At 52.5% G+C, this 16,768-nt stretch overlaps 6 protein-coding genes across 6 annotated transcripts; 4 read left to right on the plus strand and 2 right to left on the minus strand.

Annotated features, from left to right (window-relative positions):
* Positions 1 to 3,326: 3,326 nt before the first annotated feature.
* CCOS01_06705 (uncharacterized protein) lies at positions 3,327 to 4,118 on the plus strand (the record flags this gene model as incomplete). Its single annotated transcript, XM_060454873.1, has 2 exons — positions 3,327 to 3,963; positions 4,060 to 4,118. 2 exons carry the CDS (start codon positions 3,327 to 3,329, stop codon positions 4,116 to 4,118), a joined length of 696 nt encoding a protein of 231 aa, XP_060314573.1.
* An 865-nt stretch (positions 4,119 to 4,983) lies between these two features.
* On the plus strand, positions 4,984 to 5,232 carry CCOS01_06706 (uncharacterized protein; the record flags this gene model as incomplete). The annotated part of the gene is made up of 1 exon (XM_060454874.1): positions 4,984 to 5,232. One exon carries the CDS (start codon positions 4,984 to 4,986, stop codon positions 5,230 to 5,232), a length of 249 nt encoding a protein of 82 aa, XP_060314574.1.
* A 412-nt stretch (positions 5,233 to 5,644) lies between these two features.
* On the minus strand, positions 5,645 to 7,279 carry CCOS01_06707 (kelch domain-containing protein; the record flags this gene model as incomplete). Its single annotated transcript, XM_060454875.1, has 1 exon — positions 5,645 to 7,279. The coding sequence occupies one exon, from the start codon at positions 7,277 to 7,279 to the stop codon at positions 5,645 to 5,647; it is 1,635 nt and encodes a 544-aa protein (XP_060314575.1).
* Positions 7,280 to 10,170: 2,891 nt separating this feature from the next.
* On the plus strand, positions 10,171 to 10,909 carry CCOS01_06708 (uncharacterized protein; the record flags this gene model as incomplete). The annotated part of the gene is made up of 2 exons (XM_060454876.1): positions 10,171 to 10,310; positions 10,408 to 10,909. The coding sequence occupies 2 exons, from the start codon at positions 10,171 to 10,173 to the stop codon at positions 10,907 to 10,909; spliced, it is 642 nt and encodes a 213-aa protein (XP_060314576.1).
* Positions 10,910 to 12,131: 1,222 nt separating this feature from the next.
* Positions 12,132 to 12,359, plus strand: CCOS01_06709 (uncharacterized protein; the record flags this gene model as incomplete). The annotated part of the gene is made up of 1 exon (XM_060454877.1): positions 12,132 to 12,359. The coding sequence occupies one exon, from the start codon at positions 12,132 to 12,134 to the stop codon at positions 12,357 to 12,359; it is 228 nt and encodes a 75-aa protein (XP_060314577.1).
* A 269-nt stretch (positions 12,360 to 12,628) lies between these two features.
* Positions 12,629 to 13,804, minus strand: CCOS01_06710 (ankyrin repeat protein; the record flags this gene model as incomplete). The annotated part of the gene is made up of 1 exon (XM_060454878.1): positions 12,629 to 13,804. The coding sequence occupies one exon, from the start codon at positions 13,802 to 13,804 to the stop codon at positions 12,629 to 12,631; it is 1,176 nt and encodes a 391-aa protein (XP_060314578.1).
* Positions 13,805 to 16,768: the final 2,964 nt, after the last annotated feature.

The raw sequence follows: 16,768 nt of genomic DNA on the forward strand, positions 1-16,768 counted from the left end.
ACCGGCCCACCTGTGGATACACATGGTTCTGCACACGAGCCGATATTTTGTCCCTCGGGTAGGAGATTATTACAGGTTCCGTGCCTTATTGCTATTGAGCCTTGTGGCTCCTTAACTCTCTGGCTGCATATCCGTAGTCCCTCAATCATCACAAACCACAAATGTTATTTGGGAAGCCCTAGATTCTAGCGGAACGCTCCATAACCCAACAGCAATATCGGCCACCCATGAACTCCCCAATTGCGAAGGGCCTAGCATACCCTCACAGGAGCTACTCGCAGAGCCTGCTTTCGAATGCCCGAGAAGGCATCTGGCTTCAACGCTTATTACCAATCATTCTTGGTTGTTCTCGACATACAGGTATAGCGGGATGGGAAGATGCCTTGCTAAGCAACTCCAGGGCTTATACGCACTACTTGGTGCTAAAGCCGAATTATTCTGGACGGGTACGTAATGTCTTCAACGCCGTGTTCGCTTCGAGCGAATGACTCGGCGCCAGCCGATCTGAGAGCTTCGGACCGGACTCGCCCAGGATGAAGCCTAGACGCGGTGTTAGGTAGAGAGGACATTGCCGAAGTAGGCCCAATACCACAAGGGGTTGCCCTCAAACAGCCTCCGCACAACGACAGTCCATGATGCACGCATGAGGCATGATTCAGACTAAAGGAGGCCCAGAGCCAGCAGTTCGGACGACCTTACGAATGAAGTAACGCTGTGGATGACGGACAACATTGGAAATGTAGGTGCTAAAGGGGCGCACGAAACGAATACCTACACCAACGAAGATAACCTTCAACAAGGAAGAAGCAGCCACTTGAGACCTAGTGATGATTTAGACTTAGGTCAGCTACCGTGGCTTCGAGCTTTCAAGATCCATCCTCCGTACGCCCAAAAGCTACAAGTCGCTCGGTGACTCGGGCTTTGTCGGGGGCTGAGGGCAAACGTGGCAGGCGGGAGCGCACAGAGGACCCTGACCCTAGCAAGGATCGTGGAAGGTTTCTAGAAGACGGTTCGGGCTGAAGAATGAGGCGCACGGGAATCGCCCCCGTCCCTCTCATCAATACCTAGTGAGGACTGGCCTTCACTAATTTACTACGTAGGAGACCTTGACCTGGTCTGTGATTTTGTTTGCCATCATGACACACGAATCCGTAGACTGTGTATTACGACGGAGTAATCCATCACCCAACCAGCGGTGAGAATTACGGGGCGCATCTGTACTCTGTATGCAACGCATAACAGCGAGGACCCTGAATCGGGGCGGAAGCTCTGTTGCATGTGGATATTGGTGGACTGCATGACTTGGACCCTGAGTATCTCTCGAAGCTTTGAAACAGAAGAGCACCCGAAACTCGACGAGAGTTAAGCTACGGAAATTTGGCCTCCTATATTCTCGCGCCAATGCACCAACGGCACCACCACTACCACGCTGGAAAGGATTTGGGTTTTGCCGGTTTGACGCAGTCATGAGATGAGTTTCTACTCACCGCCTCTGAATGCTCGTCCACACACCGCCAAGATGTGTTGTTGGACACTTTCTGCGCTGAACATTTACTTCAGGCCGGTCTTGCGAATCTGCGAAGCTTGCTCAGAAACATCACGCACTTTTCCCAGGCATCTCCAAGCGCCGCGCTTTGCGGGGAAGACGCCCAACACGGCGCGGGAATGGACTGACAAACACATAGATGCGATTCCTTTTGCTGCCTAGCACCAGTATGAAGCAAGAGGCAATGCATGGCCTTGGTAGCCAGCTGACATCTTGCTAGAAGCCATTCTAGTTGTTGCGAAGCGTCGTTCAACATGGCTTGACCCTGAGCCCCCACTTGCGAGAGGAGAACAACTCATAGCCATGGCAGGGCGGTCAAGGGCTGGGAAGAAACAACAACAACCACGACAAATTATTTCTAGGGCGACCTCGGAACAACCCTTCATGCGCACTCTGGTACTACAATTACAGGATCGTCTTTGCCGCATGCGCCTGGCTAGCGCACAAATCAAATAAAGGAGAATGGTAAAATGGTATAGGCGAGTGAGAGTGGTGTCAGAAATGCAGATTACCAACATCAGGCCACTCCCATCCTTACAGAGAGCATCTGGCGAGTATTCGTACCTTGCTTATTCGTGTCCAACGGCGTGTGCGTACTCGGATATTATGGGGCACCGGGCTGAGCGTTCGGGCGCGGCCGGTGAGTGAAAGGGGCCGTTCTACGGGGAGACTTCGCTGTCAAAAGGGGTCGCCCTCGGCAGGTCGGATTCGATGGACTTGGAAGGCAGCATTTCTTGCCGGGCGCTCAGGCCCGACCAAGGCGGAGAGAGAGTTGACCCAACCCGAGAGCGGCGTTCCCGTCATCAGGAAAGCGGTGGACATAAGTCGGCGATCTCCAGGTCCGCAGCTGAATGATCCCCGATACGCGAGTATTTCCACCGCAGCAGTCTGCCTGAAGCCTCGGGGGGGACAAGGCGTTCGGCGTTTGAAATCCCATAATTTACTGGAGCCTCGAGCAAACGGCGAAAATAGGGAACTCTCTGGCAAAGTGGTCAGACTGACGACCGATGGGAATGTGCGGCGCCTCGTCCGGTTTTTTTGTGTCTCTGAGGAATGTGACAGCCAATCAGAAGAGATGAAATTGTTCCCTCACGGCTTACTCAGCCAGTGCGGAAATTTCTCGGTGTTTGTAGAGGTGAGTGATTCCGCGGAGGGCTCTAGACTGAGAGAGAGCCCGGCCGCTGAACAGCCGCTTTGTGGTGCCGCGAGGCGTTACTGAGAGCAGGGCCAGCACTTGCGGGACGGCAAAGACCGGACAACAAGGGTCCATTACATCATGCCGTAGCGACGACCTCATGGCACGATTCTGGGTCCCATGAGAGCTTTTTTCGCCCACGCGGCGTCCCGTCCACCAGGTTTTCAATCGCCGTCTGCATCTGTCATCAACTTTGACAATTCCATTCATTGGATATAAGGCCATTGACACCTTCTTCAGCCTCACTATTTTCAGCTGCACAGAAACATCCATCAAAACTTTCAAGGCCGCGCTTCACTGAGACCATTGACCTTAGCGAAAACGAGCAAAGGTAGCTTCGAATCCCGATCCGTCATCCATCCGTCACCAACCACCACGTAATTACGACACTACTATCCCCACGACCACCACCGCCGGCTCAGATCCCGACAACACCAAAACCTACAAGGCTGCGCACCTAAACAACTCTTTTTGCAGCTTCAGTTCTTTTTCCCCCATTGAGGAGCAAATACCTGTTCCCCCCTCTGCGATCCGAAAGGTCCACATCATTTAACACACCACAACCACCCCGCATATACCGCAATCATGAAGGTCCTCAGCAAAGAAGAGGAGGCAGAGCACTACAGCGTCGTTGTCAAGGCCGGCCTCATCGGCGGCACGGCCGGTCTGGCTGTCGGACTCGGCGGCGTCCTCTTCGCAAGCAAGCGCTACCCTGCCTTCCGTCAGCTCACCCTCCCCTTCCGCTCCTTCCTCGTCACCTCGTCCGCGACCTTTGGCGCCATCGTCCACGCCGACCGCGAGTCCATCCGCTTCGGCAAGGAAAAAGACCCCATGTACGGCTACAAGGACGCGACGGCGCGCGCCATCGCCGAGGCCAAGGCCAACGAGACGGAGATGCAGAAGCTCAAGGAGTGGGGCCGCGAGAACCGGTACTCCATCGTCTTTGCGTCGTGGCTCGCGTCCATGGGCGTCGCGCTCGCCATCGTCGGCAAGGATAAGTACCTCACGGGCGCGCAGAAGCTCGTTCAGGCTCGTGTCTACGCGCAGGCCCTCGCCGTCGTCATGCTTGTCGTGACCGCCGCCTTTGAGATGCAGGACGCCAAGACGGGCGCCGGCCGCTGGGAGACGGTTATGATTATCGACCCCGAGGACCCGGAGCACAAGCACCTCATTGAGAAGAAGATTCACAAGGAGGAGTACGAGGGCCAGGACCTATGGAAGGGTACGTTAACATTCCCCAGGCTTATCTCCCCGAGCGGGTGATCAGCCGATCCCCACTCGTGTTACCGGAGCTCATTACTGACATTCTATCAAACAGATATGGTTGCTGCCGAGGAGCGCCGCATCGCTGCCCGCAAGGCTTCCGAGCAGAAGTAAACATTTCTAGAAGCATTACTCGACTTATCACCCATCCATCCACCTGTTCCATGAACCCATACAGGGTTCAATGTACGAATTATTTCCTATGTCTTTCGCAGAGCAAAGTTCCCCACGGAGCAGGGAGATCAGCTTGGCGGATGATTTTCATTTTGCATTGCCGGCGTTATATTTATATAGGGAGAAAAGCGTTGATGACCGGGCCACGGCCTCGTCGCTCAACACCCATTGATGATTGTTAGAATGTCACTATGAGAGAGCGACTTTGGCAAGCGAGAAACTAGATGTCTGATATATCAATCCGGCGGTGTAGCAAGTCTTTGCCAAATACAATTTCTACTTAATTCACCTTCTGGTCACAGCTGCCAATGCAGTTCCTTTGGGAGTAACTGCAGAGAGGCAAGCGATAGCCCTTCTCTGCACACGTATAATCAGACCACTCAGGTGGCGTGATACGACCATACACCAGATCCATATATGCCCGCTACTTCCCCCAGCAATTATGAACCCGAAGCCACCATTCTTCTATTTTCGATGCCCGTTATCGGTTTCGTTGCCATTTACCTAGAGGAATCGCAGGGGAACAGAAACACTAGCTACTTACCCAGAACAAGCTAGGCTACGGTATCCGTACAGCGGAACATCGAGACGAGAGAAGGGGGGGGCCAAGCTCCCGTGATCCTTGGCGGAGCGCAACCCACCCCTCCTTTTCCTCCTCCTTGCCTTCCTTGCCCTCCGTCTCCTCCGTCCTGGGACCTCCGACGGTAACTTTTTTCTTTGCTACTCCAAGTCCAAGAATACCTACTCCAACTCCCTCTACGTACTTGCCTCGACTCACTAAAAAAAAAAAAAAAAACGACTCCAAATGATCATCGAGAACAACTCCCTTGCTGGAATGACGTACCTCCCCGCATCAAAAACCCCATCCATCCATCCATTCATCCATCCGCCCCCTACTCGCGCAGCAAGCGGTACGGGCCAGGCCAGACACCGAAAGATTCGCGAGTCAGTCCAAAAAAAAGAAGTACTAGTTGCGTTTGTCGATCCGGCATCCCACGATTGGGTGATGTACGGATACAAACAAGGGCAACCACCACCCGATGTTACATACTAAGTATATCCGTAGTTGAGAGAGATCTCACAATTACGGATTCGTCACGTCACGTCACACAATGATAGATAAGCGAAGAGGACACGAGAGCAGATCCCAACGCTCAGCGTCTCTATCCTTCTGATGTGAAAGGGCCAGATATGTTCAACAGGTATATAAGATAGGTAAATAAAAACAAAGGATAACGCATGCCTGCCTGCCCACCTGCCTATCCATCGCCCACCTAGGATTTTAATAAAGCCGTTCCGTCATCAAGCATAGGTAGATAACTTTAGATAAGAAGCATTGCTGCTTTGGAAAACGACGCACGAAATTTGGGGTGAGGAAAAACAGATTAACCCAGATTACGGTATATGGCAAAGATGCTGTTGAAAAAGCAAGAACAACGGCAGGCTCCCAGCTTCTTCCTTGAATCTTAGACCTCAATAGTGAAGTGGCTAATCTGGGAATAATACGCGTGCACAGCCAGTTCCAACATCCAGACATCGCTAAACACTTCGCTGCCGTCAAATCCACCAATGATGAACAGACGGCTATCGTACAGAACGGTGCCGTGATATCCACGGCCACTAGGCGGCAATCCATAGACGCGCCGACGATCCCACGTCATGGTAACGAGGTTAAGCAGCAGGACATCGTTGGAGTACTCGTTACCATCGTGTCCACCAACAATGAATAGATAGGAGCCTACGAGGGTGGCCGTATGTGATAGGCGGCGGTAGGTCTGCGGGATGGACACGGCTTTCCAGATATGGGCGTCGACGTCGTAGACCCACACGTCGTTGAAGCACTCGCCGCCATCGGAGCCGCCAAAGATGATCAGCTTGCTTCCCACCATGTTGGCGGTGTGGTAGCCGCGGGGCTTCGGGCGAGTCTCCCGGACGCCCGGGGGCGGGGCCCGCTCGGGCCCGGAGACAAGCTTCCATGACATCTTGTTCATATCGCTAACGTCGAGGCGCCAGACATCGTTGAGAGCGCGAACCCCATCACCGCCTCCAAAGATGTAGATGCCGTTCTTGTAGAGGCAGGCTGTGTGCGCGCGACGTTTGGAGGGGACACGGTCGCCTATAATCTTTGGCCGGTGCCACCTGAAATTTGTCGTGTCTAGAACGTATATATCATTGTAATAGGCGGGCCCATCGCCACCGCCAAAAATCACCAGCTTTTTGCCGACAGCTGTGCAGGTCATTGCGCGCAGTGGCACAGGGATCTCGCCGGTAACGTGCGGTACGGACCAGTAGAAGGCATCTGCATCAAAGACGTAGAGCTCGTTGAAACAGGCGCGTGAGTCGCAGCCTCCAAACACAAATATGTTGGATCCGACAAGCGTAGTCGTGTGAGCGCGAAGTGACGTATGGGGAGCCCCTGAGACGGGCGCTCGCGACCAGTACATGCCTGATGATGGGGCCGGAGGTACATCTGGCGCAGTCTTTGGGTCCTGGAGGGGCGGAAAGGGGATATGTTGACCTTTGGGAGCGGATCTTGAGGATACTGTCGTCGAGAGCTGGCGCGTTGAGGATGACGAGAGAGGGAGCGAAGAAGGCTTTGCGGCTATGGCAGATGTGGAGCGCATGGCGATAGGGCGGCGGCCGTCACGGTCGGAGCCGTGGCCACCGGTAGATTCGGAGCCATCGTTGCTGTTCAGCGTCGTGGCATCGCTGGCAGTATTGCTCGGCCGGAAGGACGGTGGCGGAGGCCTAGGGGTATTCGCGCTCGTGGGTGTCGTACGAGACTGTTGTGAGGCCTGGGCCTGGGACGCCGACTGGGAGCGCTGGCGAATGGAGAGTTCGGAAGGTTTGCGGCGACGGTCTTGACTCTTGGAGGCAAGGTGACCGGGCGTATGGGAACGCGAGATTATGGGTCCTCCCGGAGCGGAGGGAACACGGCGGTGCTGCTCGATGTCGCGGTCGCTGAAGTCCTCGAGATCGTCGGGAACGCCTGGTGGTGGGGGCCGGGAATCGTTGGGCGGAGAGATCTTCTGAGAGCGTACAACCTTGGACTTGAGGGGGGACCGGGGGTTCTTGTCCGAGGACCTGGCCGAATCAGCCATGGTTCGGCGGGGGAATAGTCATTGCCCCCCTCTCGCGAGGATGTGGATGATTGCCCGGGGGGTCGGTCTTTGGGACAAGGCGATTGCGGTTCGAGGGAGGGAGGTGGTGTGGGAAGAGAGGGCAGAGAGAAGGTAGTATATCGGGCCAATTGGCGAGGCAAGGTCGTCGGGAGAGCGGTGATTCGGGAGCAGGCTAACGGACGTGCGTCGAGGGGGCTTCGGGGCTTGAGTCGAGGGACAGATTTGTTTACTTGGGTTGCTGAGGGTTGTGTTGCAGTTGCTGTGTCGTTGGATGACTCGGGGCTTGTGTGGTCTGCTGTGAGGTATGGTACGTGTAGTTTGGTTACAGAACGCCAGGTAGCCGTAATAAGGCAGAGGAAAGAATTGGAGCCTAGCCGCAGAAAAGAGATCCACTTTCGTCTTGTTCGCAAGGTCGGGTCCCAAGGAAGGCTCTAGTGCTTGTAGTAGGCGCTGGTAGTGGTATCTGTGTTGCAGGAAGTAGGTCGGTACAGTTGCTGGCGCTGGCCCTGACAAGAAGGCAGAGGGGAGGGCGGGCGGACGTGGGCTGGCACTGGCAGGGGAAGGTGCGTCGCACGACCTCGGTGACGGGGCCTTGTTAGTGCGATCACTGCTAGGCCTCGGGTAGGTTAACAATAAGGTACAGACAGGCAGGTGTGCCCCCCATGTCAGCTACGGGATACTAGGTATGCTTTAAGCCTTGAGATGAGGTAATGAAAGGTACTTTGCTGGAGCAGCATCCATCGGCTCCGTCCCTTCCCTGGGCTGAGATTGGCGGGATCCGAGGGCTAGAAGGCCCAGAAGGGCTGGAAGGGCTAGCCTCTGGTCCCTGAGCAATTCCGCCCACGTATCACAACTCTCGTTAAGGCATCCCCCTCGCCAAAGCCAAGCACAGACCACTGTCGGCCCCTGCATTGGCCTGCTGTGCTCCTCGAGCCTGCCCGCTACCTGCCGCTGTCTTGCTGTCACGGTGTCACCTCAGGGCATGGTAAGGCAGTTCGCCCAGGGTGGGTGTGATTGGTCGCGTGAGGTCACAGGTGATCCTCTCCAGCTGGCAACTACCAATTACTTCACACATGTTCTAGATGCTCAGCGACATGTCCGATCATGTATGAAATTCCAAGTCATTGTGAACGTCTAATACTTCGAGACAGTGTCTCTCCTCGGATTCATTCTCACAAATTCGGGTGAGCTCTGGGCTTGGCTCTGCGCATGAAAGTAAACAGCATGTAATCATGGGGGAAAACAAGATCGCACACAGTCACACCCCGCAGTCAGGATCTTGGACATATTTCTTATAAGGATACAATGTGACATCAAAGTAATTTACGGACGCCGGGCGACCAAGATGTCTGCGGAGAAGCGAAAATATGATATGTTCAGTGAAATCGAACTCAAATTGAGAAATCACCAGATCACAGTGACCATTTTCCAAGGAAATATCATCACCCACAGGGTACATCTCAATCGTGAAGTGTCCCGTTATCCGACGTTACAAGTACTATATATATCTTCAAGTCCTGCCCAGCAAAGCTTGAAGGGAATATCCTAATTTCAAAACATGCCTCGCGGGATTGCACCACGACCCTACTCATGGCACTCACTGTCTTTGAGCACCATTTCGCAGCTAATGGGCTCATCATAGATGGTGGAGAGCATCAACTCATGTTGACAATGGATCCATTCATAGTTAGCTAGTTGAACTTACTGAAGAATGCACAATTTAACAATTACAGCCCAAGGTTGCTCGGTCTGATAGAACCGAAGAAGCGACTAATTTCGAAAGGGCCCCTAGGAAGCCATGGGATGTTCAGCTGCAGCTTCTCATCTACTGCCGGCCGGGTTTTGAACTCAGATTTGGACTAAGACCCAAAGTGAGACCTGATGTTTTCCATGTTTTCTCTTACCTTAGTTTAGCGAAAGCTCTGACATGTCTCGGTATTCACCAGGCTCTTTTCCCAATTCAGCTCTCGATATTTCGACTTCACGGCATAACCGAGCTAGCACCTAATTCTTCGTGCCGACGAGGAGAAGTTCTGCCCAAGTTTTGCCCGCCGCCATCACCCACTTGCTCGGGCTTTGAAGTGATAACAAATCGGGATTCCTATCGGGATATACCCATCTTTTGCCGAAATAGCATGCTTTGTATGAGTAAGTGAACCTTCACTTTAGCCGACAACAGCATTTCGGGAGTCTGGAGAGAGGTTGGCAGGCAAGCTGCGAGTGAGACTCCGCAACCAACTCCTTTGGCCGGCGGCGCGGGGCCGCGTCCATTATCCACAACGTCATCTCATAGTTGACGGGTTACACAACAAACCTTAACCATTTCGAAGCCTTTCCCAATCGGAACGGGCAGGCAAGTCGTGCCGCTCTCTTGGGTGTGAGCTTTGAGACTCCCACCAGGAGTCCGGGGGAACTAGGCAAAAAGTAAGATAAGAAGCGACTCTGCCTTATTGAGATTACAGTGACGCAATTCCCATCTGGGGGGTTTAATCAAGGAAGTTGCTACATTGTGCGTTTTTTTGGCGATTCAAGAGAGGGGTGTGAGTAGGCATGCTTGCGTGACCTGCTCACAACCGTCCAGAGACCGTCTCGACTCTTCATACGAAAACGGTGAGCATACGAGGTCAGGAGACCCGAGAAGAGCTGTGTTGCCAGCCGCTCGGATAGGACCCCTTGCCACCCAAGACAGTCCATTCCCGGGGGGTGCTGGGAACATCGGTTTCCTGGGATGGACTTGAAGCGAAAAGGCGATGAGGAGTTTGTGAGGGGTTTAGCGGAGTTTGGAGTCAGTCCGGCAAGGTAAAGCTGGAAATTTGGAGTTCCATTCCCCGTGGCTTTTGAGCTGCAATCCACATTCGTAGTCTTGTCCGATGCACGATACACGATTCAAGTCCCGGATCTTTTTCCTGCCTGCCACCCTGCCAAGACCGGGGGTTGAGGGAGAGCGAGAGAGGAAGTGCTGGCCTCCGGGCCATACACGTGTGCGAAGCGGCCTGCGTGTTGTTGAGGAGGAAATCCCCACGATATCCCAGCCCCGAAATCTGTTCGATGGGCATTTGGAGCCCCCGTTCCGATGTGATATCTGATTTGCGTCATTACCTCGCCAGCTCTGACGAGTATGACGAATCGAACGACGAGAACCGGCGGCCATGTTGCACTTCCGACGAACGATTCGGATCTCTTCCTGGAAGATTATCTCCTAATCCCCTTTTCACGACTCAAGATTCACAATCGCGTCAAGCTATTCCTGCGCAAGGCGTCCCACTGATATTCCTGTCTCACATACGAGAGGACGGACAATCGCAAGTTCAAGAAGATCAGATTAGGCAAGAGGAGACGGTACCCGAGCAGACAGCCAAGACCAAGATGTATCGAGTACATCGACGTGCCGCCATGCAAGATGTACCGTCTACTTCTGAGGCTATAAACGAGGCCCCCGAACGTGCCCAGGGGGTCTACCCTAGGCAGAACATCTTCCCAAGAGTCGATGAACTACAAAAGGATCGATCAACGTCATCTTTACCCACACCCTCCTCGAAACATTGGCACTACAGTACCATGCCAGGTGGGCGACACCTTCGGTTGCCGCTCTATAGGTACCCTCCCTAGCGCTTATCCTATCACTCCTATTATTCCTGTTGACCTTGTTCCTCTCCCTCTTGTCCCTATTCCTATTCCTGTTATCACTGTTCCTCTTCTTTTCTCAAATAACTCTCAAATGAATGTAAAAGATAAAGTAACAGTAGAAATAACAGGAATAAAAAGAATAAAAACAATGTGGACAAGAAGCAGGTAAGTAAGTAAGCATGGTAATCTTTATTGGCCATTATCCCATTTTGTCACTTGCATGCCCACCATCCCACTCCCGGTTCTCCGGGGGTTTAATGCCGGTGGGTAGCGTGGTGACAGATCACGGTAATGGGTGGCCGTGGTGTCCGTGGTTGGTGAGAAGGGAGGGGTTACTGGTTAGATTGAGATCCCCAACACCAGGGTAATGTCTGCCCGTGGACCTGGGTGCCTGCCATTCAGTCGAGCTACTTTTTAGACCGGTGCGGCAGGCAAGAAAGACGGACTAGTCCATGGAACTAGGTGCGTTAGACAAGATTTCAAAAAAGCCAGAGAATCCCAAGACTGCAACGCCAAACAAATGACCGCCCAGAAAACGCGAATTCATTAGGGGCTGAGACGAACTGGTCGGGTTTCTGACATGGGATGCGAGCCGTGCCATGACTCGCTCGAGGTCGTATCTCGGAAGACGTTCGGTCGGTAGACACGCCGATGTTCGGGGGTTGTGGCCGGCCGGTGCTGTGGGTCCTCTAGGCGCTAAGCCCGCTTGGGTGACGGGCTATTGGTGGGGGCCCGCAGGTTGAGAGCTTCTTCAATGAGTTTCTGTCAGGGATTTCCAACAACATCCGATATGGTGTAGTGGCCAACATGATGCCCTCTCATCTCAATGAGAGGTTAGGCATAGCCCCGAGTTCGATTCTCGGTTTCGGAACTTTTGCTTGTCGAAGGCATTCCAGCGCCCCTTTTTGACATATTCGTCTCCGGCCAGAGCAGACATTTGACGTAGTTTGATGAATACAACCAACAAATTCTTTCAACTGTGTTCGAGACTCAATCTCAAGATCCTCTTTTTGCCCCTGACATGAAACCACTATCACCAGCCTCTCAGTGACAGCTCCAACATCAACACCCTCACCACCAAGACATAGCACATGCGACCACACCCACTGGAGAACTCGGGATCCCGTCCGCTCTCCCATCGATAAACCAGTGAGGGCCGGAGTAGTAGTCGGGTCGGAGACGACCGGCGAATGCCCGGTGTTGCATGTATTTCTTTTACTCTTCCTTTTGTTTTGTAGCTTTTGTGTACGGTGGGGGATCTTATTGCGCAGTTCCGAGGGAAAGGGCGAGTTTCTTTCTTGGTGGTCGTGGGAGAGGGAAGTGGGGAGCTCGTCTCGTCGTCAAATGCTCGAATGTTCATCATCGTTGCGGCTCTATGTCAGGGAAAGCTGCGTCCGCTGCCGACTGCCTCGTAACACAAGACCGTGGATAATCTAGTTACTCCCGGGAAATGCGAGGAGGCTTGAAGATACTACGAACAAGTGTTCTCCGCCTCCGAAGATGACATTGGGCGGTTAGGTTCATGTCACCATTTAAGGAGTTCTTGGGAAACATTGATGGCTTGGTTGCTAGTATGGGCTATGACTGGGAAGCAGTATGAAAACATGAAAGAAACCTGACAGCCGTAACGCCAGTCTGAACGATAAATCCACGAGACATTTGCCAGCTCATTCCTACATAACAGCACGACTTCCCTCAAGATCATAAGCAGAAACGCTCCAGACACTCTCGAACCTCCAAGCCCAACTCCGACCACTTGCTCTTCCTCGTCACGCGTTCTCCTACCGAGGCATCGTACGGAACAAAATATCCGCCGGCTGCAATCTTGACACTTTCTGACGGGACCAGCTTCGACTGTCTCCGCGTTGTCTTCCCGCTGTTGGGAGGAAGGAACTTGCCTCTAAAATCCTCTGTCATGTTCGATAGACGTGCCCAGTATTGCTGAGAAGACTCATGTGGCTGCCGCTCCCATCGTCCTGATATGATCATCTCAGCTTTCTGGATCCCGCTCCAAGGTTGGTAATCAGTCGATGGGGATGTCGACGCGTGGCAAGATTGGTCGAGCTTCTTCTGGTCGGTGAACCGATCGACAAGCAACCAGCGAAGGACCCGCGGCGAGGTAGCTGCGAGCTTCACTGCAGACCGAAAGTTGTGGTTCCCTTGAAAGGAGATGCTTGCGCCATGGCGAACAAGATAGATGACGGATTCCAAAACCCCTGCGCTGGACGCTGCCATGAGCGCGGAGCCCTCTGGACAGCCTTCAAAGTCTATCAAACTTCCCAAAGACAAAATGTTTTCCAAGGCTTGTAATTGCCCTGTGGATGCAGCGAAGCAAAGAGGATTCCGGGGACCGACGACCTCAAGGTTCAGAAGCGTACGGAATTTTTCAGTTGATAGCTTTCGACGGTACAGCCGAAAGGCCGTTGTCAGGCATGCTGCGTTGACAGCATCCGGGTTTAAAGGCAAAGTCGACCACGGAATAGGCCTTTCGTCCTGAATCTGTACATCCCCATTCAGCAAGAAGGGTGTCACACAATTGTTGTGCATAGCCAGATGTAAGGCAGAGCAGCCAAGCTTGTCGACCTCCCACGGACTGACACCCATTCTAATTAGCTTGATGAAGAGTGCCGGCCTAGTGTTGTTTCTTTCACCAGCCTCTCTGTTGACGAAGAGATAGTGTACCACATTGCGCCCTCCATAGTCTCTGACAAAGATATCTGGGTCCCGTTCCATTAGAGCTGAAATAGCAAAAGAGTTCCCTCTGGCACATGCTTCGGCCATCGGTGTAGCGCCATTGTTGTCGCGACAATTGATGTTGCTGCCAGCCCGGAGTAGCATTCGAACAACAGCTGAATTGTCGAACGTAGCCGGTGCCATCGTGACGAGGAGGAGGGGGGTACGACCCCAATTGTCTTTGGCCTCGAGATCGGCGCCATTGTCGACTAAGAGCTGAATAGAGACCACTTTGTTCTTTATTGCTGCCCAATGCAAGGCTGCTATATTATCCCATTTTCTATTCACAACTGACGCCAACAATGCCGACGAGTCTGCACCAACTTGCTTGCTGCATCCATGTGAGTAATTGAACCTCGTTAACCTCGGGAATTAACTTACGCATGATGCTTCCTATTTGCTTTCAGATGACCCAAAAGTATCACCAACCCTTTTTCGTTGTTCGCCCTCACAGCCGTGGCTATCACACATCCTGATTCCCTTAAAACGCTACCACCGGTCGCAAAATATCTCTTGAGCATTGTTGGTAATCCTGGATTCAAAAGTGGTTGGGAAATCATCGATAGGATGATGGAACTGTCCTTTCCGCAGGGGTAATTTGCATTTGCACCCTGTTGTAGAAGCCAAGTTATTATGTTCAGTTTCCCAAAGCGTACGGCAACTCCAAGAGCTGTGAGGCTCCCAAATGGGGAAGGTATATCTATATCCACTGTCGGCAGTGACGCAAACATCTCCTGACAAGAAGAGAGGTTCCCAGCTTGGATAGCTCTAAAAACCCCTTTGGCAAGAGCTGCAGAACGTACACCGGCCGAGATCGCGCCGCACTGGCTCTTATCGTGGTCTCTAAGGCAGTCGATGATGCTTCGATCATTTCGTTGGTACGCCAATAGCAGCGGCGTCATTCCATTACAATCGGGTGTCATTTCACTGCCCAGTTCTAGAAGTCTTTCGACTGCCGCGAGATTGCCTTGAGCCACAGCAATATGCAGGGCTAATTGGCCATCAACTGACCTCGCGTTGATGTTTGCACCTCGAGCATGGAGGAGTTCAACCGCACTGACTTTCCTGCCCACCACTGCAAAGTGAACAGCAGTGTAACCGTTCTCTGCCGGCGCTTCTAGACTGATAGAGACTACCTTGTCAAGGATAGTCTGTAGGCAATCGACAGAGAAGATCGCTGCCTGGTGCAGCGGCCTTATGCCTTTATACCGTTGAGTGTTACTCTGACCTTCCCAGTCAATTTTCCAGATCGGGTCGCTGTGCTTGAGAATATCGGACAAGAAAGACACGTTATCACGTGCAATTGCCGCATGAATCGCTGTCCATCCAGATCGGCAAGGGATTGTGGGATCCGCTCCTTGATGGAGGAGGGTAGCTGCTAAGTCAAAATGTTTCTTAGACAAGTGGTATACCAATGCCGATGATCGTGGCCAGATACTAATCCGCAGATCTGGAGCAACACCACGCCCTAGAAGCATTTCAACTATCCCATGCCTAAACTGCGGCACATCCTTCTCATTAGAGAGATGAATCAATCCCAAGCCGGAAGTTGGGTTTGTATGGTTCAAACATACGGGATCTGCGTGATCAAGAAGCTGCCTTACCCTGAAATTGTCGTCTTCACGGGCCGCTGGTAACGCGCAAATATGTTCCATGGTGGACACCCCTTTGCAGCGTCGATGGACACCAATGCCTCGTGCTAACAACCAATCTACTGTCATGCTGTAGTTGAGAGTGGAAGATACTTTCAGAAGTTCAACGGCATAAAGTGACTCTTGGAAGCTGTTCCAGTGGGTTGTGGCCTTCAACAAGAAACACAGCGTGTCGTCTGTGAGAAGAAAGTGCTCGTCGCTGCTGGGGTCTACCAACCACTCATTCGAACAGGCTTCAGCGATCGGTAAAAGCGCAGAAGTCGAACGATCTTTCTCGTAAGCGTCGAATATTCCAACACGTACCAGGCATTTGACTGCTTCATTGATGTGCCCGAATGTAAGATATTTGCGCCCCAAAGTTCTTGAGGCGAAGTATTCCCACACCTTCGACGCATCAGAAGGATTCGATTGAGGAACAAGCGGTTGGATGAGATACTCCAGCACATCCACAGAGAACGACCTGAAGTATGAGACGGCTAACATGGTATCCACATAACATTCCCATGGCAACTTCGCATTGCTTCGACACAGCCTTGCGTTTGGAACTAGCGATTCCAATTTTTTGACCAAGGTCAACTCCGCATTGCCTTTCAAACAATGTAACGGAGTTTTCTGTTCATAGTCGGCGAGACGGACTTTTAGACCTATGCTTCGAAGTAGGTCTAAGATCCCCTCAGAGCCTGATTCAGCAACCAACAATAGTATCGGAGTCTGGCATTCCCAGGCCATCGGCTCGTTTTCACACCTCTTTAAGATTGTTTCGGCGAAGCCAATCAGTCCCTCTTTGATTGCAAGCGTCAATGGTGTATGTCCGTCTCTGTTGCGCTTGGACAGGCTACAGCCGACGCTCAACAGCAAGTCCAAGGTTTTCTCAGCCTGGACTAACCAACCAGGGTCTTCACTTGCCCATTCATCATTCCCTGACCGGACCAGTGTATGCAACAGCCCATCTTCCTGACCAGGGCTTAGAATGGATGAAACATCCACTCGTTGATCATCAACTACTCTCTGCAACTCAGTGATGTCGGAGCTCCAGCGAACCACATCAAATGCCCATGTCTTCAGGCTACGTGCATCATCAGTAACTTTGGAACTGATGTTGTAACCTTCGAGATCAGTGAGACTTGGGGTAGTCCGCAGGCAATATTCCCACGCCGACTGACAAAACTCAAGATGCAAGGGCGAAGTATCAATTCCATGGCTAAGCGCTTCGCAGAACTTGCACAGTGATGGCAGATGTTTCTCGCGCCAGTAAAATTCGTCATTATCCGTTGTCGTTTTCATGAATGTTTTGAAATAGTCTAGGTCGCTTTGTGTGGGAACAAGACCTTTGTCGACGAGTAGCTGAGCGACCGAAAGGTTGCGTATGCTGATTCCATCTCTCAGAGAAACACGTAAAAGATCCTCTGGTGCTTGGGGATTCATGCCCAGAAACAATCCCACGGTCTCGATAGTA

This window comes from Colletotrichum costaricense, assembly GCF_030867565.1.
Source record: "Colletotrichum costaricense strain IMI 309622 chromosome Unknown Scaffold_6.1, whole genome shotgun sequence".
Taxonomy (NCBI): Eukaryota; Fungi; Ascomycota; class Sordariomycetes; order Glomerellales; family Glomerellaceae; genus Colletotrichum; species Colletotrichum costaricense.